This window comes from Myotis brandtii, unplaced genomic scaffold (assembly GCF_000412655.1).
Source record: "Myotis brandtii unplaced genomic scaffold, ASM41265v1 scaffold151, whole genome shotgun sequence".
Taxonomy (NCBI): Eukaryota; Metazoa; Chordata; class Mammalia; order Chiroptera; family Vespertilionidae; genus Myotis; species Myotis brandtii.
In genome coordinates, this window is record NW_005355461.1 from 253,601 (window position 1) to 279,732 (window position 26,132).

General features: G+C 38.3%; 1 protein-coding gene across 2 annotated transcripts in view; it reads left to right on the plus strand.

Annotated features, from left to right (window-relative positions):
* CD109 (CD109 molecule) overlaps window positions 1-26,132 on the plus strand; it is a 158,222-nt gene that overhangs the window by 81,136 nt on the left and 50,954 nt on the right. For both annotated transcript variants that reach the window (XM_014535778.1, XM_014535779.1), the window contains 8 exons: window positions 10,582-10,621; window positions 12,988-13,072; window positions 20,171-20,267; window positions 20,539-20,680; window positions 21,503-21,612; window positions 24,019-24,243; window positions 24,921-25,022; window positions 25,110-25,172. In XM_014535778.1, coding sequence (XP_014391264.1) covers window positions 10,582-10,621; window positions 12,988-13,072; window positions 20,171-20,267; window positions 20,539-20,680; window positions 21,503-21,612; window positions 24,019-24,243; window positions 24,921-25,022; window positions 25,110-25,172 — 864 coding nt within the window. The remainder of the gene's footprint in view (window positions 1-10,581; window positions 10,622-12,987; window positions 13,073-20,170; window positions 20,268-20,538; window positions 20,681-21,502; window positions 21,613-24,018; window positions 24,244-24,920; window positions 25,023-25,109; window positions 25,173-26,132) is intronic.

Here is a 26,132-nt window from a genome sequence, read left to right on the forward strand (position 1 = left end):
TGATCCTACTATTACTACTGAAGGACAGTTTATTAAAAAATACAGGACTTGTCAGAGCTTTGATTTGTAGTGATTATGCAGATAATCAGAGTGGCATTCTTAGGTTGGCATTTCTACAATGTAACATTTACACAGTAAGGATGAATGAGTCATTTCATTTACTGATAACCTTTCTAGATTACTTAAATTGCTTTTGACCTTCAAGTATTCCTTTTCACCGTTAGGATTTGTAATGATGAATAATTATTTCAGCTAGTAAAATTTTCAGGCTTTTATTCTTTTTAAAAAAATTTCCTTTATTATGTAGTCTCTGATGGTAGAACATAGTAAGTTCTTTATATAATAGACATGTATTTTTTAAAGATGCTAGTTTAATTAAATTGCAGAGCAACTCTTTATATTATTTTTAAGCCCTCTTAAAATTAGTAAAATTTAATGAGAACACTGACTTTTTTGGGGTGCTACTTATGCATATACTTAATTTGCATACCTGCATTGAATGTGAATAGTTCTTCGCTGCTTTAGGGATTGTACTTGTTCTTCTACCTCTCCCAGCTCTTTCTTTACAACATTTTTTAAAATTGATTTCAGAGAGAGGAAGGGAGAGGGATAGATAGACACATCAATCTATCTTTTTTTGGGGGGGGTATCTATTTCTTGACTGGTATCCTTGGTTCTTCCAAATAGTTGCAAATGTTTGTCCCCCCAAATTTTAAAATTATGGTAAAATACACATAAGCTTTATTCTCTTAACTATTTTTAAGCGTACAGTTCAGTGATATTAAATACATTCGTATTCTTGTGCAACCATCACCACCAACCATCTCCAGAACTCTTTTGTCTTGCAAAACTGAAACTCTGTACCCATTAAACAATAACTGCCCATTTCTCCTGCCCCCAGCCTCTGGCAACTACCATTCAACTTTCTGTCGCTATGATTTTGACTAGTCTAAGTACCTAATATAGTGGAATCAAACAGTATTTGCTTCTTTGTGACTGACTCATTTCACTTCGCATAAAATCATCAAGGTTCATTCATATTGTAGCGTATGTCAGAATTTCCTTCCTTTTTAAGACTGAATAATATTCCCTTATAGGTATGTACCAGATTTAGTTGCAAATGTTCTTGCATCTCTGATTTTAAAAAGTGTATTCCAGATTATTAGAAGGCAATTTTAGAGGTTCTTTAAAAGACAGGCTAATGTTGTTGGCAACAGGGAGGGATCTGGCCACACCAGCCCAGCCCTCTGTTTGTTTTCTGGACCCCATTTTGATGAGTACTGAATATGTGCCCACAGCCAGGCATCTTAATTTCCCTCTATTCCGCTGAGAGGCAGTGCTGGGTAGTGGAAAAGGTACAGAACTGGGGGCAGGTCCTGATTTATTCATTGGACTCCCTAGCTACTCTTAAGGTGAAACTCCAAGCTACTTTACCTCTCTAGATGAGTAGCTCCATGAAGCCCCCTGACACTCTAGACTTACTCAATCAGTTCTTGGGGGATAATCTGAATTTCTATAACAGCTTCTCTGGTGAGTCAGGCACATAGCCAGCTTGGGAACCACTGAACTCTAAAGATAATCTTGTGGTCTCATCTAGCTGTAATGGACTACAGTTTCTCAGTCCTTATCTCACCCTGGAGCCAGTGCTGGGGATGGGGGACAAGAAATAGAAGGTAGAAAACTCCATAGCTCCTAGGCTTGAGAGCCCTCTTTGGGAGCCTGAATTACACATGGTGGGTGTCACATTATGATGTAATTCAGAAGCGGTCTCATTTAGGTGGTTCCTTTGTGTATGACAGTCATGTCCACTTGAGTTAGCTGTGGAAAGGTTGGGCTGGGGTGCCAGCCGTCAAGACTTTTTTTGGCCTTTCAGAATGCTCCTTATCGTTCCGGCCTTGCTGCCCGGCTGCTGCCTGGGTCAGGTTGCTTCTGCTGTCAGGCTTGTCTGGAGCCAGTTGTCCTTTGCAGAAGAGCACATCTTTGTTTGGACAGTGCTTGTCCTTGAAGCACTCGACACGTAGCATCTGGTCAGCCCTCCTGGCTCGCGATGACAGCCTAACAGAAAGCATGGAGCAAATTGTGACAGGTCAGAGAACAGTGGCATCCTCTCCGGAATGTGGATGTGGCTTCCAGAACACTTTTGTTAGCCTCCGCCTAAAAGACTGCTTTTCTTGGGAAACACCTCAGGTTCTTCCTTCCATGTGCAGTGAGGAAGGAGGGGGGAATCGGTTGTAGAATTTTATTTCTCAGAGTGTCAGCTGGCAGAGGTCAGTACTTCGTTTTCTGTTCTTCCATGGGTCATGGTACACACCTCTTCTGCAGCACTTATCGATCAGTGTAATTATTTTCCTTTTAAAAAAATTGTGGCAAGATACACATACCATGAAATTTGCCAACTCTAACTTTTTTGTCTAAGCCACCATCATATTTTCCCGAGATATTTGCAATATCTCTTAATGGATCTTCCTTAAGTTACTCTTTCCCTTTGCAATTTCTCTACACAGCAGCAAAAGTAATTTAAACATTAAAATTGGATCACAGTATTCCTCAGCTTAAAACTCTCCAAAAGCCCGCCCTGGCCATTATGATTCAGTTGGTTGGGCATCATCCTGTGCACCAAAAGGTTGCTGGTTTGATTCCCAGTCAAGGCACATACCCAGGTTGCAGGCTTGATCCTCAGTAGGCGGCATGCAGGAGTCAGCCAATCGATGTTTTGCTCTCACATCAGTGTTTCTCTTTCTCTCTCCCTCTCCTTCCTCTTTCTCTAAAAATCAATAAAGAAACAAAATAAAAACAAAACCCCAAAACTCTCCAATGGCTTTCCATTGCCCTCAGGAAAAGATCCAGTTTTACTAGGGCCCACACCAGGTCCTGCCTCATCTGAGTCTACCTTTCCAGCCTCATCTTCAGATTTCATAATTCCCCATGAGTTTAATTCACATTAATTCATTTCATTATTATTTTATTTCTATTTATATATTTATGTGTGTGGTTATTTGACAAATATCTTCCTTTCCACTAGATCAAAAGCTCCAAGACAGGAAAGTGTATCCCCATCACCTAGTACAATGCCTGCATGTAGATGCAATAATTCCCTGTTGAAGGGATGGATGAATGAATGCATGTGTTTTATTTGGGTTTCATCCCTGTTAATTCTGATTCAGTAGCTCTGCGGTGGGAACTGAGCATCTCCACTTATTGCACCTACCACAGTTGATCCTGATGTTCACTTTGGGTTGAAATTTCTAGAGAATTATGTTCCAACTGCAGTTAAAGTGACAGATGTTTATATTCTAAAGAGGAAAGGAAATGACAATGTAAATATCAACAAACATTTTCAGTCATTTTGCACATCTACCCTTTCTCCAAGTTGGTCAATACACATCTACTGACACTTTTACTAGATGATATTTTCATTGTGATTTCTTGTTAATTTTAAAATTCTTTGCTAATCTTATGGTAAAAATAAAATAGGGTATTATATGATGACTATTCTGTAAGTATTAGGGTTAAGCATGAAAATATTAGTAGGAATCTGAATGAAGCTAAAAATGGGAACTATCGTATGTCAAGTGGAAAGAAACACCAGTCAGCAAACATCTGAAGATAATAAGACACAGATCCTACTTTTAACAAGCTCACAGTTAGGGAAAGCTTCGTGTAATAAATGCAAAGAGCATTAGATTGGGAGTTACAAGACCCAGTGTCTGTGCTTTAGTTGAGGGACTATGGACAAATCATTTCAGCCCTGGATCTCAATTTCCCCAGCTGTAAAATAAGGGACTTGGATCAGAGAACTTGTCAGCCTCTTCATACCTTTAAAATGCCATGCTTTGACTAAATGGAGGTAGAAGACACTGTAGCACTTGAATGGGGACCATGGGGGTGGGGGTGGGAGGAGGTGAAATGAGGCTCAAAGCTTAGTGACAGAGCTGTGGCGTTGGGAGCAGGCACTCGCCTGGGTGGAGGCCTTGTAGAGAGGAGGAATCCACCAGAAAGAAGAGTTTCTGAGTCAAGCTCTGTAGGGTATTGGATATCAGACTGAAGTTTTAGATTTCATTTTATAGGCAGTAGGGGGCTCCAAAACTTTTACTGTGCTTTGAGTTTCAATGTTATAAATTTCATATTAGAGGACAAAGAAAACAAAAATGTGCATGAATGAGCTTCTTGAATTATAAAAGATACAAAATTTACACTTTTATTTTATTGTTTTCCTCTGATTATAAAAATAAGGCATGCTCAGTGTAAAAACACCCAAACATTATCCAAAAAGAAGAATGACAGACTTATGATAAACACCCAAACAAAAGAAGTCACCAATATTTGTTGTCTTATTGATTTTTGTAGGAAGTTTTAGGCAATAGTATTACATGGTTAAAGTAGGAATTTAAGAAGATTATAGCATGTGGGGTGATTAAAGGAAGAGGAACTGAAGTCAGAGAGACAACCAGGAGATTAGTATCCTTGTTTAACAAATGTATGACTACCTTTTATGTTGGATTAGAATAGTACAGTCTGAGGGTAACAGGGGACTGCTGTAGGGGAGCAGCAAAAACCAAAGAGGAATGGATGAATTCAAGAGACACTTTAAAGGAAGAATCATTAGGTTTAGTGACTGATTGGATTGTGATTGGAGAGAAAGGAGGAGGAGTAAAAGGTGTTAAATTAATTACACAAGGAGGCCATTAGACTGATGCTGTGGTGGCTGAAGTAAGCAAATAAATGCCTCAAGCTAATGATATCAAAATGCAAAAGACAACCAATTACAAACAGCTAACTAGGCTGTAAGGGATAGCCAATCAATAATTTCCTTACTTTGCTTCCGTATTTTCTCTATAAAAGTCTCTCTGAGTTTGCTGGGTTAGTGCTCCTAACCACTTCTAGTTTGGCACTGCCTGATTCCAACGGATTTTTGCTTAAGTAAACTTGTAAAATTTTTTAATATGCTTCAGTTTTTCTTTTAACAAAGGTGACTCTGTATCTCTAGCCTTAACATGAATGGCTACCCAGTTTGGTGTACTTCATTATTTCTGTGTGACTGTGAGGTGGAACGTATATTACTCAACAGGTTCAATAAAATACCACATTATTCTTTGCTCATTTAGTTCGTTTATTTGGGAGCAATTCTACTCTAATCCTTGAATGAAATGTAGGGCAAATCCCACCATTTTTCTCTGGTTCTTCTTTGGGAATAAATGACCCTGCCGTTTTTTATTACATGCCCACACAAACCAGTCTACATTCAGTACCTAATATGTCCAGTCAATCAAATTGAGTGCCTCCTTCTCTCAGATTGGGTCTTCACTGGTCTGGCTGCTTGTTCCCGACTCCCTGGGCTAAGTTGCGACCCGCCCAGGATTGAATTGGGTGGAGGGAGGACAGGTGAGGGGTAAAAATTCTTACTTGGTCTATAAGTAAGAATTTTTAAGAATGAGTCATATGAATTTGCCAATATTTGTCCTACAGAAATGGCAAATTGATATAGTTCAACATGATACTGCCTCGCAAGGCCTGCAGGCATTTAAAACTAACACCTTTCCTTTTTAGAACTCTATTGTGGGTTCTTTGGAGCACCACTCCGTTGCTGGGAGGTCTCTCACTCAAAGTGTCTTTGATGTTTTTGAATCTGTCACCTTCAACTGGCAGCTCATAGCTCCACCTTCAGCTTCTGGGCATCTACACTTCACCTCCAGCTTCCATCTCCTGAGGTTGCCTTACCCTGAGAGAGACTGGTTTTGATTATGAGAGAAGGCAGCCCCCTGCTGGCTCTCTCTTTTTTTGCCTGTCTAGTTGGGGAGAAATGCTCATACTTTCTTTGCTCTTTGAAAGTCAGCATGCGCAGACCACCCCACTCAGCGCTCCCGTAGCTCAGCTGCCCCTGCAGCTGGTCAGTAGCAGGATTTGCTCTTGAGGTTGTTCAGGCATGAACAATGCCTGCCCACTGACAACTTGAGGATGCTCAAGGGACATGCATCCAGCTCTCTGGGCTGTCCTATGATTGAAGGCGTAAGAGCAATGTCCACCTAATCCCTGGGAGTGGGGTGTGTGTGACTCCTACCCCATCAAAAGCTTTCTCCTAAAATTCCTTTCTAATTTATTTTAATCTTGGTGCTTTTGGCTGAGAGGTGCAAAACTAGTGTTTGAAAACCTCCTTCACAAGTCCTGCATGCTAGTCTTACCTCACTTTGGAATGTAGATATTCTTGCCATCTGTTGTCTTGGGGGACAAAGCCAACACTGAGTCTGAAATACTTCTATTTTAACATCCTGTTATGTGTGGATGTAAAAAATTCAGTACCTTTGTTCATCTTTAAATAAAAATAAACCTAGACAGTGGAGATTAATGCTAAAGCAGACTTTGGGAAATTGAAATGATTCTAAATAATGTAAACAGAAATCATCCATCCTGCACCTCAGTTCTATTTCTGGCATTTTTTTTTTCTTAACTCCAGAAGCAAGAGTTGAAAGAAGCTTCCCTGCATTTAAAAAAACATCTATTTTAATGGTCACAAAGTGTGCCGTATTTCTTTAAGTTTGTTAAAAATAGAAACCCTCTCAAGTTGGATGGCTTCATGGTTAGAGAAGGGAGATTCTGTAACTGGAATAGATGTAATTCACATCTCTAATTTGTACTCTAGTCAGAGCATATTTCTTGGGAGGATGGTAAAAACTGTGTGTCTTCTCTCTTTCCCCCTTCATCTGATTGGTTTCCATACATACACTCTCACAATCCACTATTGACTTAGGGATAAAGAGACAAAGAAATTTCAGAGATTACTGAGAGCACCGCCTGGTTCTTCTTTTCCATTCCTGCTTTAGAAGTTGTTTAGAAAATCTAATTGGAATAGGCTTACATCTACCACACATGGAAAGTGAATACATGTGCCGAAGAGCAGGTTTTCTTTTTTTCTCTTATTGTTGAAGATTTTAATATATTATTTATTTTTTATTTTTAATGCTTTTTTAGAATTTTATTTTTTAATTATAGTTGACAATCAGTATTATTTTATATTCGTTTTAGGTATGCAGCATAGTCGTAGACATTTATATAATTTACAAAGTGACCCCCCGGGTTAATTCTAGTACCCACCTGGCATCCTGCATAGTTATTACAATATTATTGACTGTATTCCCCATGCTGTCCTTTACATCCCCATGACTATTTTGTAACTACCAATCTGTACTTTTCAGTCCCTTCACCTTTCACCCTACCCCCAAACCCCCTCCCATCTGGCAACCTTCAGTCTGTTCCAAGAGCTGGTTTTCTAAGGGAGCGCTTTCCCCATGGAACAGTGACCATATTGGGGAAAGAACTCAGAAGACATTGATGAGTTACATATTCTCTCTCCTGGAAAGGTGTTTGCTTAAAAGACATGCTGCCCAAGTATTTATGCCTTCAGGTCAGCCTCTCTCTCCAGCTGTTGGCAGAGTGAATGAGCACAAGCTGGATTTGATGAGCTAGAGTAAACATAAAACTCATTTTGAAGCAGATTGTTTCTTTAAAACTGAAGGAAAATTGTTCAGTAAGTGAAACTCACACTTCCTTCTAAAGGCCTCGGGTTGGTTTTGCTGCATGTTTTTAGTCACGGTTAGTCAAATTTAATTTAGTTCAGTTAGAATTGACATAGAACAATTTGGAAATAAATTTTACTTTCCAAAATCAATTAAAAAAATATATATATTTATTGATTTCAGAGAGGAAGGGAGAGGGAGAGATGGAAACATGAATGATGAGAGAGAATCATTGATCGACTGCCTCTTGCGACCCCCTTCCCCCCTCTCCCCCACCAGGGATTGAGCCCACAACCTAGGCATGTGCCCTCTTGGTTCATAGGTCGATGCTCAACCACTGAGCCATGCTGTCTGGACTAAATTTTACTTTTTAGGTCAGGGTTTGCTGACCCTGGCCTATAGGCCAAATTCAGCCTAGTACCTGTTTTTGTAAATAAACTTTTATTGGAATACGGACAGTCTCATTTGTGTACCCATTGTCTCTGGTTGCTTTTGCACTCCAATGGCAAAGAACAGTAGTTGCGACAGCAACCATATAGCTTATGGGGGGAGGAAGAACTTCCTTCTATACTTCTAAGTTCTTCCAGTTGGTCTAATAATCAAGTTGACATGAGGCAGATTAACAAGAAAAAATAATAAAATTGAATTACATATGTACCTATGGGAACCCCACACACATGAGAAGTCCAGAGACAGAAAATTAAAATGAGGTGCCTGTGACCTCTGAGCTAAGAGGTAAAGTACTTTGGGGCTACGGAGGTGAGGAAGGTCATTTGCTGGATGCTAAGAAGAGCCAATGTTCAGTAACTAGAAGTTTTCCCTGCCCTATGGATCAATCATAGAAAGCTATTTCTGGTAATAACTCTTATTATGGCCCCAAATTTAAATTCTTTAAGGGAGAGGTAAAAGTTTCTCATGAGCCCGCGGGGTCTCAATTGCCTTTAGCTCAAAATAATTCTCATGCCAAAGTGGCACACCTTGGGGAGGGCTGTTCTGAACCCCTTCACTTGCAAAGCCTAAAATATTTACCGTCTGGTCCTTTATAGAAAGAGCTTGCAAATCCCTGTTCTGGACTAATGAAACTTCTCAGTATCAGGCTTTTTGTGGTTATAAGTGGCATACATTGCTACTTATTCTCTGAATTATTATTAATTTAAATCTTTTAGTAACTTTCTACCATTTTTGATGATATGTTTTGTAAAAATATTTTATAAAAGTAACTAAACTTGTGAAAATTGGTATGGCCTGGTTGCCTAATAGACGATATGTTGAAAATTACAAAATCCAGTTCTGCCTCTCAAGCCCTTTGGACAGCCAAATAATTTATTTTTTTGAATTGCATTTCACCACTTATAAACAGCCTGGGAAAACCTTGCCTGGGACAAAGCACACTGTCAGCACTCAGTTACAAAATGATTTTTTGATTTATTGGAACAATTAAAAATGACATTGAAAAGAAGCACGTTCCTTCTGCCTTTTCTTCAGTTTTCTACGATGGCTGGCTTCTTTCACTCCTTGGCATCCTTATTCCTTCCAAATGCAGGGCAGGAGTTGAGGTTATTCTATGGGTCATTTGACAGATGGCCATGCCTCTTCAGGGTAGTCTGATTCTGCTCGTGATAAGGTTATTTTAATTTCTTGCAGGGGATACTGTATACTAACTAATCTGATGAACACTGTAAAAACCAGTGTGGGGACAGGAACCAATTTGTTCATTCATTTACACATGCATTCAATCCAACAGGCATTGAAGGCATGCTGAATTAGGTGCTGTGCCTTTAATGGCTTCGTATTCTATTACAGGAGATGGACACAAAGCAGATAAAGATAATACATTGTGTTAAGTAAAATGAAATTATGGGAGAGAAGGTCCATCTAACAACATGGGGAGAGGCAATCAAGGAAGGGTGCCCATTGGAGGCTAAATCCAGATAAAGAAGTCCAGGATATTCTGTAGGCCATTCAGGTGGGGATGTCTAGAAGGTGGAATTGAGTGAGAATCTCTGGGTTGAGGTCTGGGCTAGACATAACTATGTAGGGGTCATATAGAGATGGCAGTTAAAACCGTAAGAGTTGATGAGCTCATTAAGGATCTGGAGAGTGGGAAGAACATTGAGCTTAGGATGGGAAGGGCCAGCATTTCAGGATCAGAAAGAGAGACCATTAAGGAAACAAGGAAGAAGTCTTGAAAATGTTTATAGACAAATATTTTGTTAGTGTATAAGTAGTTACATTTGTTTCATACTTTGAAATGAACTATATCCTTCTTTTAGGATTAAAAAGAAATGTGTACAGTTGCTTTAGATTAACCAAGGATGATGTTTTAAAAAGCTAATTTTTTTATAGTTGCATCTCTGTATTTTATTTGATAACTTAGGGAATCAGAATTAGAATACCGATTTTATTAATGGAATTACTTAACTATTTTGAAGTAGTTCTATTTAATGTGTTACCTATGATTTAGAATGGACAGATAGAAATATGAAGAGTTAGGAAAGAGATAGGCCACATTTTTTTTTCTTTTGTGGAAAAGGAAATAATTAACAATATCTATTAAAATCAGGTAGAATGTATTGATTTAAGGGATACACTAGAAAATAATTTCAGTAATTGGGAAGGTAGAGGATGTTGGTCCACAATGATTTTGTATCCTTGATTATTTATAAGTATTTGAATTATGTGTAATTTAATTTTCTCCATTTTTTAAAATAATGATCTCCAAAACCAATTTGAAGTCCTTTCCTGTTAGTTTGGCATATTGTCCTTGCCTCATTTCACAAATGAGAGAAGTCAGATGAAGCAGTTTGTTTAAATGATCTACAGTAAATTATACTTAGAGTCAGGTCAATTTTTTATGTTAGTGAATTGGCAAGAAAAACTCATAAAATCCCACAGACTTCATGTGTAGATGACTAAAAATAAACTTCTGCAAATGAAAATAAACTGTTTTCTTCATTAAATCATTATAAGTGCATTAAATTCTCCCAAATTCTTTTTGTGAGGTAAGTAAGCAAGCAAAACAATCAAATAAGAACTCATATATTTTCTTTTTTTTTCTTCCTCCCAATAGGAGCAGACATATTATCAATTATTCGAGGTTGCAGAATATGGTAAGGGTTTTTCAATTTATTTGGAAGGAAAACACATTTATTACTTTCCACAGAGATAAGAGAAATTTCCAAAAGATGTGTAATTTAAAGTAAAAATTTCAGTGGAGGTAAAATCCTGATGGTTCTTATAGATCTAATAATTTTTTCCTTTGTAAAAGTGAAAGTTATAAAAGGTCATTATAAAGAATAAAGGAGGAAAAAGATCACCTATAGTTCCATTATGCTAATCTATTTCTTGTGCTCAATTATTGTTTTTCTACTTTGTCTTGATCATAATATACATATTTAAAATTTTGTGAATATTGCACTTAGACACACATAGATAAAAACAGTGTGAGCCAAGCATTTTGTTGGTGGAGGAAGAGAAAGGAGAGATGAGAGTGAAAGCATAGGATCTAGTATTAGTTTTAATTTTAATAGCAATTTTGAGGTTATACACAAGCTTTTTTATATGATTTGTGTCACTTTTTTTGAGATTGTGTTTCATTCAGCTTTAGAAATTCTGGAGATAGTTTGCTTATACTTTTGTGGCTCAGCCTCCACGTAGCTCATACCACATCTAAGTCTCATGATCAACTAGAACTGGGAACAGCAAATATTTTTTATAAAGGGCCAGACAGTAATATTTTAGGCTCTATGGGCCATATGTCTCTGTCCTAACCACTCAACTTTGCCACGGAGCAGCCACAAAAACTATGTAAGGTGGATGTGACTATGATCCAATATTTTGTTTGTGGACATGGAAATATGAATTTTAATAATTTTTACGTTGTGAAATATTCTTCTTTTGATTTTTCTCAAACAATTAAAAGTGCAAAAAACACTCTTAGTTCCTGCTGGTCATTATTTACTGACCCCTGACCTGGAATTCTGTTGTCCAGTGCGGGGTCACTCACCACGTGTGGCTGTTGAACACTTGAAATGTGGCCAGTCCAAAAGGAGATGTTCTCTAAGTGTGTAAAGCAAGATTTTGAGGACAGTACATAAAGAAAAAAGAAAAATAATTCATTAATAACACATTTTTATACTGATTATATTTGGATATGTGGGGTTCAATAAAACATTGCAAAAATTAATTTCACTGTTTTTTTTCTTTTTAAATGTGGCTACTAGAAATGTAAAATTACACTGTATGGCTCACATTTTATTTCTTCTTGACAGCCTCGAAAGAGTAAGTCTGGGTGGCCAGGGTTTTTATAGGCAATTTTCACTTCACCTAGAGGTGGTGCTGGGTTGTGGTATGTTGCTGAATGGGGGCTGGTGGAGGTCGGGAATTAACTGCCAACCTATGATATTTGAGGAGGGGACATTTGAATTTCCTTGTTCTAAGGAAACTCTCCCTCTGAGTGTCCCCTAACTTCTGTGTTGGTGGAGAGCCTTGGAGGAAGGTCACAGTTGACCCCTATGGCTTTGTGGACTATCCAGTCCTAGATGGGTCTCGAGTCCAGGAGTGTCTTGGCACACCAAGGGCCTTTAGCCTGGTTTGGAGCTGGAGGTCTGCCCTATGTTGTTGAGCTGTTGGCCTTCTTGCTACTACTCTTGTGTTAATTGAATGGGGAGATGCCTTTTTGTGAGATTGATCTACTTCTTTGGCCAGTGAAGTTAGAGAAAAAAATATTTCTGTAGACTGAAAGAAAACAAAAATTGTATATTCTGGGGGAGTTCTCTATATCAGATAGTATTAATATTGATAAAATATGTTTTATCTTAATTATATAAAGCTGACTAAAGTAGAGGTTTCTAATTTTGGAATTACCTATCAGTACCTGTGACAAGAAGAAAATATTTTGTAGCCATATCTTACCTATTAACTAGAAATTCTACTACACAACTTTGTCTTTGATTACATTAGACTGTCACTAGATTTGCCTTTGCCTCAAAGGACAAGGAGTCTGACTGCTTATGTGGCATCATCCAGAAGAAGGAGAGGCTTGGGGCCCTAGGATGTGCGTTAGTAGTCAAATTGGTGAAAGGTCTGAGGGAAGGGACTGCTCTAGAAGCAGCTGTTTACCAAACAATATGGAAGTATTTTATCAAGTAGTAAGCCCACACTAATGGGTGACAGCTGGTCTTACAGCACTCAGATGCATTTCCATTTAGTGTTCTGGATACAATGTAGGTTCTACCAACAGAAGTTCCCACTGGCCCCCACTATCACTGTCTAGTCACTAGCTTCATTGGATTTCTGACTTTGGGTAAAGTGCTTTTCATCTAAGCCTTAATGTGTATTCATTTGGATCATAATGAATCTAATTTCAAATAGTACTAATTATAAACTCCTTTAGAGCAATTCTGTTTGTGATTTTTGTCAAGCTGTAAATGATAGTAAAATAGATTCTTTAAAATATTTACTCTTTTTCCCCCAGTATTACCGAAGTTTGAAGTTGCTCTGCAGACACCATTATATCATTGTTTGAGGGCTAAGAGTTTAAATGGTGTTGTCACAGCAAAGTGAGTATCCCTTTTCATGACTATAAACTGTTATAAAACTGTATGACAGAGAACTCATCATATACCACAGAATAGTAGTCCAATGTTCTGCTTATTAAGATACCTCAATGGGCAGGAAACAAATATCTACAATAAACAATTAAACATGGAACACGTCTGCACAGATCTTTGTACACATCTCTCTGCTTCCAAGTTGGTCCTGAAATATTTTCCACACACTAGTGTCTTTCCAAGACTAATCAAGGGATTTACATTATAGATTATGCCAGATTTTTTTTAAAAAAGTACTGTTATTCCTCATTCTTAAGGCATGGATGGAGGTGATTTACCTCTTCTTAATTTTTTTCTCTGTTAATGATGGAGGTTGACTCTTGGGGGAGGGATTTGGTTGTCTGATTGCAATTAGCATATGAGTAAATAATTCACACTCATCATTTCAGCATAGGTACACAGATGTATAGTGACTCCCGTGATTTTGATCTATTGGATTGAACAGCAAAGCATCTGGCTTTGCTGAGACAAAAAGCATCCTCAGAGTTCCAGACTAGCATTTCTCAAACTCAAGATGCAGACAATAGTATGGTGGTTACCAAAGGAAAAGGGAGGTAGCGAAGGGTAGAGGAAGTTGAGTGTTTGGTGATCAACAAAGATTTGACTTTGGATGGTGGCCACAGAATGCAGTGTACAGATGATGTATTATAGATTGTACATTTGAAACCTATATAATTTTATTAACCAATGTCACCCCAATACATTTAACAAAAAAGAAAAAAAAAGAACCTGACATATCTAGACTTAACATTAAAAAACAACAACACAGAATAGGTTTAAATTAGTGGTTCTCAAAAGTACAGCCTGGGTTCGCCCTCAAGTAATTCTAGGACTGATCTCTTGTAGCTTTTATTTTTTGATGCATCAATATCTGTGCTTTTTTTCCTGAAATTTATGTAGTTTCAGAATTTATTTGTAGTAGCTGATAAAACTGGACCTCATCTCACTGCTGTCTCAGCGCCATGTTCCTCTCTTGGTGAGGGTTTGTGTCAGTGGCAAGTGATGGGCTGTGAGTCTCCTGGCAGAAGCAGTCCACAGACCAAAACTTTCTGAGGACTCCTGCTTTAGATTCTATCTGGCTCAAATCACCTGAAGCCCATGCAACACATGGCAAAAACATGTCTCCGATTTATACACCAAGTTGGTTTTCTGCCATGTTCAACTAAGAAGTAGCTTCCAAAGTGAACTTGAGTATTGTGGATGGATTTATGGTTTAGAAAACATATTAATGCCTGCATTTTACATAATTTTTATCTTGCCCTTGATCTTGGCTGAAGGTTAAGCCTCCATCTGGGTTTTATTTTGAGTTCTTTGACTAATGCTTATAAAACTTAGTGCAAATTCACACAGCTCATCCATCAGTGTTTGCACAGGTTAAGTTGAGGGTGGATATAATCTTTGCTTTTGTTTTTCAGTGTTTTGCCAGGGATTTAATACAATTAGTTAAAACAGTGGCTCTTAAACTCTGGTAACTTCAGAAAACTTTATATACAATTTTAGGGGGTGTATATCTCATGATGCCACACCCTCCTCCTCCTAGCCCAGTAACAAACCTTGTAGTTTCATCCTGATTCTCATTTGTTGAGCCTCTTTGAAATACGAATGGCTGAGAGTGACATGATAATTGTGATGGCTCTCTGGCATTTCTTTAGTGTTCACCACATTGTATTTTCATCATTTTCCTTAGTGTGTGTAGCAGTCAAGGTTCTATCATAGAAGTAGAATGAGTAGCGGATACATAGTAAGATTTGTTGCAAGGAATTAGCTTATGCGAATGTGGGGGCTGGCTAGGCACATTCAAAATCTGTAGAGGAGGCCATCAGGAGGGGTAGGCTGGAACTCTCCGGCATAGGCTGAAGTTGTCCACATGCAGAATTTCTTCCTCTTTAGGGAAGTCCAAGGTCTGCTTTTAAGGCCTTTCTACTGATTGAGTCAGGTGCACCCAGATGATCTAGGATAATCTCCTTAAAGCCAGCTGATATGGAATTTAAACACAACTAGAAAATACCTTCAACTCAACACGTAGATTAATGTTTGATTGAGTGACTGGGAACTCTAAACTAGTGACGTTCACACATCAAGATCTTTTCAGTATGTGTGCTTTGTCTGTTGTAGATAGTGAGCCTCTTTTTGCCATTGGAAATTCTCAGATCTGGCTAGTTCTGATAATAATCCATTCCAGGACTCCTTTCTTCAAGCTTCAGTTGCCTGAGGATGATGTCTGTGGTTATGGCAAAGGAAGGTAGTTCTGTCCCAGGGCAGTGCGATCTTCTGTGTCATCATCCAAAGGCCTAGGCCCCTTTTCCCATAAGAATAAACTTTTCCCCTGTTACAGCTATCATGAGTTTCAGGCTTTCCAATGCAGTTTCAGGAGGGTCTGCTTTCATTCAGACTGAGGATATAATTTACAACTTTGCAACAGGCTAATGAAACCTTCTGACCAGCAGTGTCTTCTTTAAGTCTATTAAAATTGGCATAGACCGCCCACCAGCGTGGCTCAGTGGTTGAACATCAACCTACGAACCAGGAGGTCACGGTTCGATTCCCAGTCAGGGCACATGCCTGGGTTTGGGACTCGATACCCAGTGAGAGGCATGCAGGAGGCAGTCAATCAATGATTCTCTCTCATCATTGATATTTCTATCGCCCTCTCTCCCTCTCATTTCCTCTCTGAAATCAATAAAAATATATTTTTAAAAATTGGCATAGCCCTAACTGGTTTGGCTTAGTGGATAGAGCGTCGGCCTGCAGACTAAAGGGTCCCAGGTTCGATTCCAGTCAAGGGCATGTACCTTGGTTGCGGGCACATCCCCAGTAGGGGGTGTGCAGGAGGCAGCTGATTGATGTTTCTTTCTCATCGATGTTTCTAACTCTCTATCCCTCTCCCTTCCTCTCTGTAAGAAATCAATAGAATATATTTTTTAAAAAGTTGGCATAGACATATTCTATAAATACTGTGTCCCAGAAAAGATTGAAATGATGACGAAGATGATGATCTTATGTCTGTCATAATGAAAGCCACATCTGTTCTCCCTTCAGAGGAGATTCTTCTCTTACCTGTGCCTTGATTTCTTCTATTTTGTTCTTTAGCGGCTTCTTCACTATGTGTTTAAACATATCTATCATTAAAAGAAGCAAACCTTCCCTTGAATCTCCTGTCTCCTTCCCAATACCGCCCTATCTTCCCAGCCTACTTAGAGTTGCATTTGTCACTTCTTTACATTCCAGTCATTCTTCAGCCCCCTACAATCTGCCTTTCGCCCTGAGTCATGCCACTGAAACTCCTTTTACCTTTCCCCGCTTTGTAGATCTGACATTGTTGTCCTCTCTATTTCTTTTCGCGCCCCCCCCCCCCCCCGCCCCCGCCTTCTTTCTTCTTGGCTACTCCTTTGAGACCCTTTGAGGGCAACTCCCTTCTGCCTATCTTTGAAAAGTTCTTATTTCTCAGAGTTCCATCTTTGGCTGTCTTCTTTCTTTACTCATTTGAATTATCTTCTCCATGGCCAGGGCTTCTGCTACTGTTTGTAAGTCGTGACACCCAAATCTATATCTCTAGTCCATATTTCTGTATTGAGATTCAGATCCTCATGTCTTCTCTCGCTGGGTATCCCACAGATTCTTTAACTAGTCATCTTCCCCTAAATCTGATTCTTTTCTGTGTCCTATCTTGGTGGACTGCACCACTATCTGTTTAGCTGCCCAAGTCAACTGCACTCTTCCCACTCCTTCAATCTCCACATCTAATCAATATCCAATGCTATTTGTTATAACTCCATAATTTCTTTCAAATCCATCTCCATTGCCACTGTTTTGATTCAGGCCAACATCAGTTTTCTCTCCTTAGTTACTGTTGTAGTTTCTGAAAAGTTTTTTCTGACTTCAGTTTTATCCTTCAATCTTTTCTCTGCGCTGAATCATCCAGAGTTCTTGCTGCTGTTCGCCTTTCCCCACTCCCCATCCTCATCTCCCTTCCCTTCCTCCCTCTCCTCCTCCTCCCCTCCCTCTTCTTCTCTATTTTAGGCTAAAGACAAATCAATTTTTGACTCTTTTGCATGAAAATTTTCAGACCATTGCCTTGAGGACGAAGTTCAAAATTTTTAGGATATCTTACAAAGTTCTTTTCTAGTTGTTGTAAAAAATATTTTTATTGATTTCAGAGAGGAAGGGAGAGGGAGAGAGAGAGAGAGAGAAACATCAATGATGAGAGAGAATCATCTATTGGCTGCCTCTTGCATGCCCACCATCAGGAATCGAGATGGCAACCCGGGCATGTGCCCTGCCTGGGAATCGAACCATGACCTCCTGGTTCATAGGTTGACACTCAACCTCTGAGCTATGCCAGTTGGGCTCTTTTCTAGTTTTATGTCCTTTGAAATATCTCACCCAAACCCTTCTCTAACCTCCCAAACTCTATTTCCAAATGTTACTTGTGCTTTCAAGAATGCAAAATGCTTTTTCTGACCAATAAGCCTTTACAATAGGCTGTTTCAAGGCTTGGCTACTTCCCCTAACCATCTATCTTTATACCTCTCATAGCTCTAGTCACATAGTGCTGCTGTTTGCTAGTCCACCTCTTTGAAGGTGGGTCTATTTCTTGCTTATCACTGCATCTTTGTGCCTAGTACAGTGCTAGTCATGGAGTAGGTATCTAATAAGTACTATTGAAAGAACAAGTGGATAAACAATATGGTCCATAACGTTTCAGTTCCAAGCTCTATGTAGCACAGCAAAGAGCTTCATACCCAATCAAAAGCCTGCTATTTGGAATGAACCAAATTGAGTTGTATGGGTGATGGGTTTGGTCTTGTCACAGAATTTAGAGGGTAGAGAGTGGGGTTGGAAATCCAGTTGTTCTTTGGGTGTATTTTGGTGAAAGATGAGTTCTGTTGTCTTACCACTTGGATGGTTGTTATTAAGTTAGAGAGATGATTTTAAAATGTTTCATAATAGCTATTATAGTCATCTCTATGAGTAAATGATAAACAATTTAGGTTACGTTTTTTAAAAAAATGTTTTTATTGATTTTTTAGATAGAGAGGAAGGGAGATGGAGAGAGATAGAAACATTGATGAGAGAGACACATTGATCAGCTGCCTCCTGCATGCCCCCTACTGGGTAATTGAGCCCAAAAACTGGGCATGTGCCCTGACCATTAATCAAACCCAGAATCTCTTGGTCCATGGGACAGCACTCAATCCACTCAGCCATACCAGCCGGGTTTAGGTTGCTTTTTTGCTAGTAACCATCTGTCTCATCTAGGCATAGTTAATGTGCAAAGCATTGCACATTACCTAAAGAAGAAAGTTAACAATCTCTTTTTAGTTTTGAAATCTATAACTTGAACATCTGCTCACTATTCCCACCTTATTAAAATAAATAATAGATTCTTTCCCACTTACCACAGTTCTAGAGAATTATAAAGAGAATATCTGCCCTAACCAGTTTGGCTCAGTGGATAGAGCGTCGGCCTGCAGACTCAAGGGTCCCAGGTTCGATTCCGGTCAAGGGCATGTACCTTGGTTGCGGGCACATCCCCAGTGGGGAGTGTGCAGGAGGCAGCTGATTGATGTTTCTCTCTCATCGATGTTTCTAACTTTCTATCCCTCTCCCTTCCTCTCTGTAAAAAATCAATAAAATATATTTAAAAAAAAAGAAAAAAAAAGAAAATATCTTTGATTTGCTTTTTAAAATGTTGTCAAACTACTACTTTCTGAAAAATTAGTGTATCCCAAATGCTTCCAGCTTCTATTTAGGACAATAACTGCCAGTATCCTTGTTTTACAGTTATTATAATCAACTTGGGGCTTGGGAAGCTAAATCTGCTTCACATTTAAATCAAAATTAAAAAATATTTGTGTCTGAGAATACTTTAAATTATGTCTGGCTTTTAAAGTTCCCTCTACGACTCATGTGATATAATTCTTTTAAAATACAATATTATGATATTATAGATATGCATTTATTTAAACTTTAATAAGATATAGCAAGGTTAGGTTTTGAGAACTCTCTTTTGAATAAATGAATTTGATACTGAAATTGCTAACCCAGGTTTCCACTAACTTCACTGTTATCATTTGAAGACTGATTTATTTTATTCTTAATTTTGAATTTGCTACATTTTACCATTGACTTTTGAGTTGAGTTGATTTAGACAGTTTCTGTGTTCAACTAATGGATTCAGGGAGCAGGAGCCGCTGTTTGATTTCTATAGTGCAGAGGAAAATCGACATCCAAGTTTGGCTCAACATTTCACATAGGCATGGATGGAACCCAGGAAACACATTTAAAAAAGGCTTTCTGGCAAGAAAATGATTTACTAAAGATGGCCTTTCCTTCACATGAAGAGACTTTCTCATCATAAGAGGGGGTAAAATTAATACATAGAATGTAAGCAGCAGAGATGAGATTTAATTCAAGAAGTTAATTTTGGTACTATGGATTTAAAAAAAACCCATGTACTCTTATTTTAAAATTTCCTGAAAAAAAAAAATCTTTGAGAGCCACGAGCCCATTCAGTGCCCTAGCATGTTTGGTCTAATAAGTCCTCCTGATTAATATTGAAACATGCAGCAATGAACCATGGTGATTGCAGTTTCAACGAACATGTTAAAATGTTCAAACACTGTGAAGTCTCCTAGACATGCATTTGGTTAATGGGCCAGTCAGGCCAGATTTCTGGAAGATAAGGTTTTCATAATCTTTTAAAAATTTTTGAGCAGAAAACTCTCACTTCCACTTATGTATTTTCTCTGGGGTCTCCGGAATGATTAGAGTCTGGGTAAAGTGTGTTCTAGGAACTGCTTTGAGGTGGTGTCGTTGAAAGTCTTCCTATTTTGGAGACTTAATTTCAAAGATCACTATTTATTAAGGACACTTAGCTATGCTTAGTTTTGAAAATTTGTAGTAAGAGTATATTTTAATATAATCCTTTTAAGTTGGGTTGCCAGTATATGCTATTGAAAGTAACATTTTTAATTGTGTTAGTTTGATAATATCAAATTGAAAATGTAAAAAAAAAAAACACCCCACCCATTTATTATTTTTCAGGTATACCTATGGGAAGCCTGTGAAAGGAGATGTAACACTTACAATTTCACCTTTATCTTTTTGGGGCATTAAGAAAAATATTACAAAAAAATTTAAGGTAACTTTTACAGATGTCTTACAACTAGTAATGGGGATAACTATGAGCATTCTTTTTCTAGAAATAAGATTTGTACTGAATTAACAAAATAACTGAGTGTAAGAAAAAAAGAGCTTTCTGACATTGGACAAGTGAGAATTTACCCTTTTATAGTGATTAGAGTCAAACCTGAGCCATCACATTGTTTAATGTGACTTAATTTGAGTTTTAGTTTTATAAAATTTGGATTGCTAAAGTGAAGAATAAAACTGAATTTTTTTAAACAAAACAGATAAATGGATCTGCAAACTTCTCTTTTAATGGCGAAGAGATGAGAAAGTTAATGAATTTTTCCAATCAGCTTTCTGAACACATGTCTCCATTATCCCCTGGGCCGGTAGAAATTTTAGCCACGGTGACAGAATCACTTACAGGTTTGTAGACTTTGAAATGAAGGTACAGTTATATATGTGGTGCTGCTCTGTCATCTTTCTTAATTTTTTTGTTTGTTTTGTTTTGTTAATCCTAACTGGGGGATATTTCTTCCATTGATTTTAGGAAAGGAAGGGGGAGGGGGAGAGAGGAGAGAGAGAGAGAGAAAGATCGATGTGAGAGAGCTATGCTGGCCAGGGCTGCTCTGTCATCTTTCTTATTATAACTAGCATGTTTGTTTGGGAACATCGCTGCCTTTCTAAAGATGCTGTTAAATGCTGAAATTGTCACAACTGTTCATTAGTCCATTGTGCAGAATGTTTTCATCATGAAGGGGAAATTTATTTCCTATAAAAGTCTGTACTTCAACCACATGTGATAGATAGTCATAATTTTTTCCATTTCTGTTCTTTATTTTCAGCATGAGAACTATGTGAAAAGGCATACCTTTTTAGCTGACTGACCACCTTTATTTTTTTTAAAATCACTTAACATCTTCTGAAATCACACCTGCCCCCAGACAGTTTTCTCTTAATAATAAAATAAAGGTTAATTACGTGGATCTTTCTGTTGCTATTTCAACAATCCCCCAAAGAGCAAAAGACTATTCTGTCAATGGCCTTAATCTGTTGGGGTGGCAGTAATGGTGCTTAGAAGGGACCCATGGACGACAGAATAGCCACAGAAGCCAATGTGGGAATGAGGTTTCTGTGCCCTGATAGCTTAACCCCTTGGGGAATTGGCTCAGATGGAGAAGTTTGGTGGCTAGAAGCTGTTGGTGAACTATAACTTTGGCTTTCTAAATGATGTAATTTCCAAAACAGGTATCTCAAGAAATGCAAGCTCCAATGTATTTTTCAAGCAGCAGAAGTACACCATTGATTTCTTTGATTACGCTACTGTCTTGAAGCCATCTCTCAACTTCACAGTCACTGTAAGTTGGGATATTTATCAGTGACCTAAAAGCATTAAGTTCAATTCAATGAAATAAAATGCAAAATAATATTTTTTTCAGTGCTTTTCAAAAAATTTAAGCTAAAAGTGGACAGATTACTTTTCCTATTTAGATTTATGGGGTATATAGAATTGTTTCCAAATGACTTTTGTCTAATTTTTCTAAAAAGGTTGTTTCCAACAAAGGTATTTTTTTGAAATTTATTTAATAACCCATTTAAGTTAGATTTGGGTTGTTACAATGAAGTCTTTATAAAGTTATTGAAGGAATTAGATGCTGATCAAAATTATTCAATTTTAATTAGATTTTTATAGTGACTAATTTTAGTTCTAGCAAAGAGGTAGCATTAAAAAATGATCAACAAATCTACTCATTTTTTTCCTTTTTTAAGAGAATGTTGAACTATCACTTGTTAATTGAGTGAATGGTGACACTGTGTAAGGCATGGTGATCTATTGGGCTGGAGAGATGAGAAAGACGCAGTCCCTGCCCTGGATTCACAGTTTTTGTGATGGTGACAACAAAATACACACACACACACAACTAGAATTCAAGGGAGGCTAAGTGTCATGAATACAGGGATTTAAAATAGGTGTCAACAACCTTTTTCTGCAAAGGGCTAGATAATAGCAGACATTTTCAGCATTGTGGGCCATATGGTCTCTGTCAGAGCTACTTGACTCTGCCTTGCTAGCATAAAAGCAGCCACAGCCACTTTGTAACTGGCATGGGTGGCTCTGTTCCAGTAAAACTTTATTTACAGAGACTGGACTTGGCCTCCCAACCTGTAGCAGTTTGTTGATTCTTCCTTTAAAGAAAGGAGGCATCCCTTCTTGTTGAATGACTCAAGAGAAATTTTAGATAGTTTCTGATTTCAGTGACCTTATAATTGACAGTTTGAAAAGGTAAGTAAGTAAAACCAAACACCAAAAACCAAAAAATATAGTAACTTCCAAATGAGTTGAGTGAAACAATGAGAGCCCTAGCTGATTTGGCTCAGTGATAGAGCGCCAGCCTGTGGACTGAAGGATCCAGGGTTTGATTCCTGGTCAGGGCACATGCCCGGGTTTCGGGCTCAATCCCCAGTGGGGGGGCATGCAGGAGGCAGCCGTTCAATGGTTATCTCTCATTATTGATGTTTCTATCTCTCCCTCCCTCTCCCTTCCTCTCTGAAATATATATATGAGCTCAGGGAGGAAGGATTGGCTTTGGGATAGGGAGGAGGGTCATTAAAGGGATGCTCTGTGGAAGGGGAAACTTTAAGCTATTTGTTAGAAGATCAAACAAGGATTTTAAATGTCTGCGTATGGGGTTGGGAGATGGAGGGCAAGATGAGCTGAGACGCAACTTGACCAGCGCAATTGCAGCAGAGAACTTGTGTCTGGGAATCGTCAAGAAGAAAACAGGAGGCAGATCTTGAGGAGTTGTAGAGAATCCTAAATGGCTCACATATGTGTTTGAACTTTATGTTCCAGGCAGTGAAGAGCCTAGGAGCCTGTGAACGTGGGAGGGGTATGGTGGAAGCAGTGTTCCAGGGAGACTGATCAAGGGCCTGGGCAGGAGGATGGCAGCCTCGTGGTGGTGGATGTGGGAGTGGAGAGGATGAAAGAGAGAAGTACAGTATAAGACTTGGTGTACATTAGATTTGGGAGGGAAAATTCAGAGACAAGTCTGGCAGAATTGCGGTGTTAGTAAAAAGAGGACTGGTGAGATGGTTACTCAGTTTTCAATGTGTTGAATTTGAGATGACAAGGTTATACAAGTAGAAATATCCTGCAGGGTATTAGAGGTGTTGAGCATGAGCTCCAGAGCGAGGTATGGATGGCAGTAGGAAGACAGAAGAACAGATCTTTGATAATTTGGTCTTGACAAATCTCCACATTTAGGGGGTGGGAAAAGGAACCAAGAAGGGCACCGAGAGGATGGAGGAAGAGGGGTGTGAAGTGAAGGAGGTTGTTGGGGAGCCACTGAAGGTAAGAGAAGCTATAATATCAAGAAGGGAGTCATCAGTGGAATCTTCAGGAAGTTAGGGTGCCACTAATAATTTTGATAGTTTGGTTTTATTGATGGAAACTAGGTTCAACTGAACTTAAATCCTTGACTTCTCTCTCTCTTTTTTCAATACATTTTTATTGATTTCAGAGAGGAAGAGAGAGGGAGAGAGAGATAGAAACATCAATGATGAGAGAGAATCATTGACCAGCTGACTCCTGCACCCCCTCTCCCTGCTGGGGATTGTGCCAGCAACCTGGGCATGTGCCCTGACCAGGAATCGAACCGTTACCTCCTGGTTCATGGGTCGATGCTCAACCACTGAGCCATGCCAGCCAGGCTCCTTGGCTTCTCTTGTAACCTGTTTTTAAAATGTTGTGTTTTGATTATTAGGTGAAGGTAGCACATTCTGATGGCAGACAACTGACTCCTGAAGAAAGAATGAATAATATAACAATAATGATGATACAGAGAAACTCTACAGAGTACGGGAGAGGATGGAATAGTAGAAATCAGGAAATAGAAGCTTTCCAGGTCCTAAACTATTCTGTCCCCCAGAATGGAATCTTAAAGATTGAATTCCCAATCCTGGACAATTCCACTCAGCTACAATTAAAGGTACCATCTGTTTTCCATCATTATGGTACTGCAGTAACATCATTAAAATTGTAACCTTGTGGTAGGCATTCAATCTGCTGGAGGTCAAAGTGCACAGGAAGTGGACATGTTTCTATTTCTAAAAATGGGGGAAAGTGTTAAAAGTAATTTAATGACAGTCTCTCAAGGTTATACTGAATGCTTCCTCATTCATTCATTTTGAAAAGCACGGTAAAATAAAGCAAACTGAAAATATGATGGAGAAGCTCCCCAAACTCCAAGTCTAGGTTGATTCTCAATCACTTGAAATTGTGTTTTGGCAGGAGCCAAATATGATTTCTTGCTTGTAAATGAGCTCTGTGTTGTGGAGAAAAGGAAAAGAATCCTTTTTCATATTATTTCCCCTTCTCACAATGTTTCCCAATAATATACCTTTGTTTCTGAAATAAGTTAGGACTATGCTTTTATTCCTTTTAGATCATGATGATGAAGACACTCTTCTGTGTTTTACAGCTATCACTTTGTTTATAGTATAAGCTATGAAATGATAAAGATCTAGTGTCTGGGGAATGTATTTTTCCTACATGAAAAAAAAAGTAAAAGTGTATTTGCTTTTCAGTAATTGTGCATCAGGGTAAATCTTTTCTCAAGGTGCTGCTAAAAATAAAATTTTATAGCTCCCTTTTCTTTTGTTATAGGCCTTTTTTCGTAAAAGTATGAATAGCATGGCAGCTTATGGTGTATTTAAGTCTCCTAGTAAAACATACATCCAGCTAAAAACAAGAGATGAAAATATAAAGGTAATGCTTACAATCACTTGATAATTGTAATATAATTATACTCTTATGCTATTAATATGTACATATTAATTAAGATTTTTTTTCTAGGTGGGATCACCTTTTGAGTTGGTGGTTAGAGGCAACAAGCAATTTAAGGAGTTCAACTACATGGTAATCTGTTATAGAATCTAAATTTATGATCTATTATGGAATCATCTTAAATGGTGTCTACCTTATGTCTAGACTAAACATACTACTTAAAAAATATATTTTTAATAATTTCAGAGAGGAAGGAAGAGGGGGAGAGAGAGATAGAAACATCAACGATGAGAGAAAATCATTGATCAGCTGCCTCCTGTACACCCCAAACTGGGGATTGAGCCCACAACTCAGGCATGTGCCCTGACTGGGAATCAAACCGTGACCTTCTAGTTCATAGGTTGATGCTCAACCACTGATTCACAATGGCCAGGCTAAACTTACTTATTTTTAAAATTCAGCCTCACACTTTTTAGCCTGTCTTTTTTATACTGTAATCACAATATAACCTGTCTTCTTTCCTTGCCTATATTTGCATTTCCAATTTAAGATGGGTAATGAAATGTTGCATTACATTTAAAATTTAACTTTTAAAATTTAAATTTATATTAGATATGCCCCATATCTTCATTGCAGAAAATTATAAAATATAAGAAAAACAAAAAAGAAAGTAAAATTGTTACCCTTAGCCTTGTAGTTTTGCTAATCCAGGTCTCCCAAAGATGCTCTGTATTCCTTCCATTCAAAAATAGACTTTAAAAAAATTTCTTAAAAATTATTTATTTATTTTAAATTATAGTTGGCATATACTATTATATTAGTTTCAAGTGTACAAAGAGTGATTAGACATCTATATGCCTTATGAAGTGATCACCCTGATAAGGCTAGCACCCATCTGACACCATACCTAGTTATTACAATATTATTGACTATATTTTCTACTAGAGGCCCGGTGCATGAAATTCGTGCACTGGGGGCTGGGGTTCCCTCAGCCAAGCCTGCCCCTCAGTCCGGGAGCCCTCAGTGGATGTCCTACTGATGGCCACAGTCTGGCAGCAGAGGCTCGGTGCAGCTGTCCCTGTGTGTGTGTGT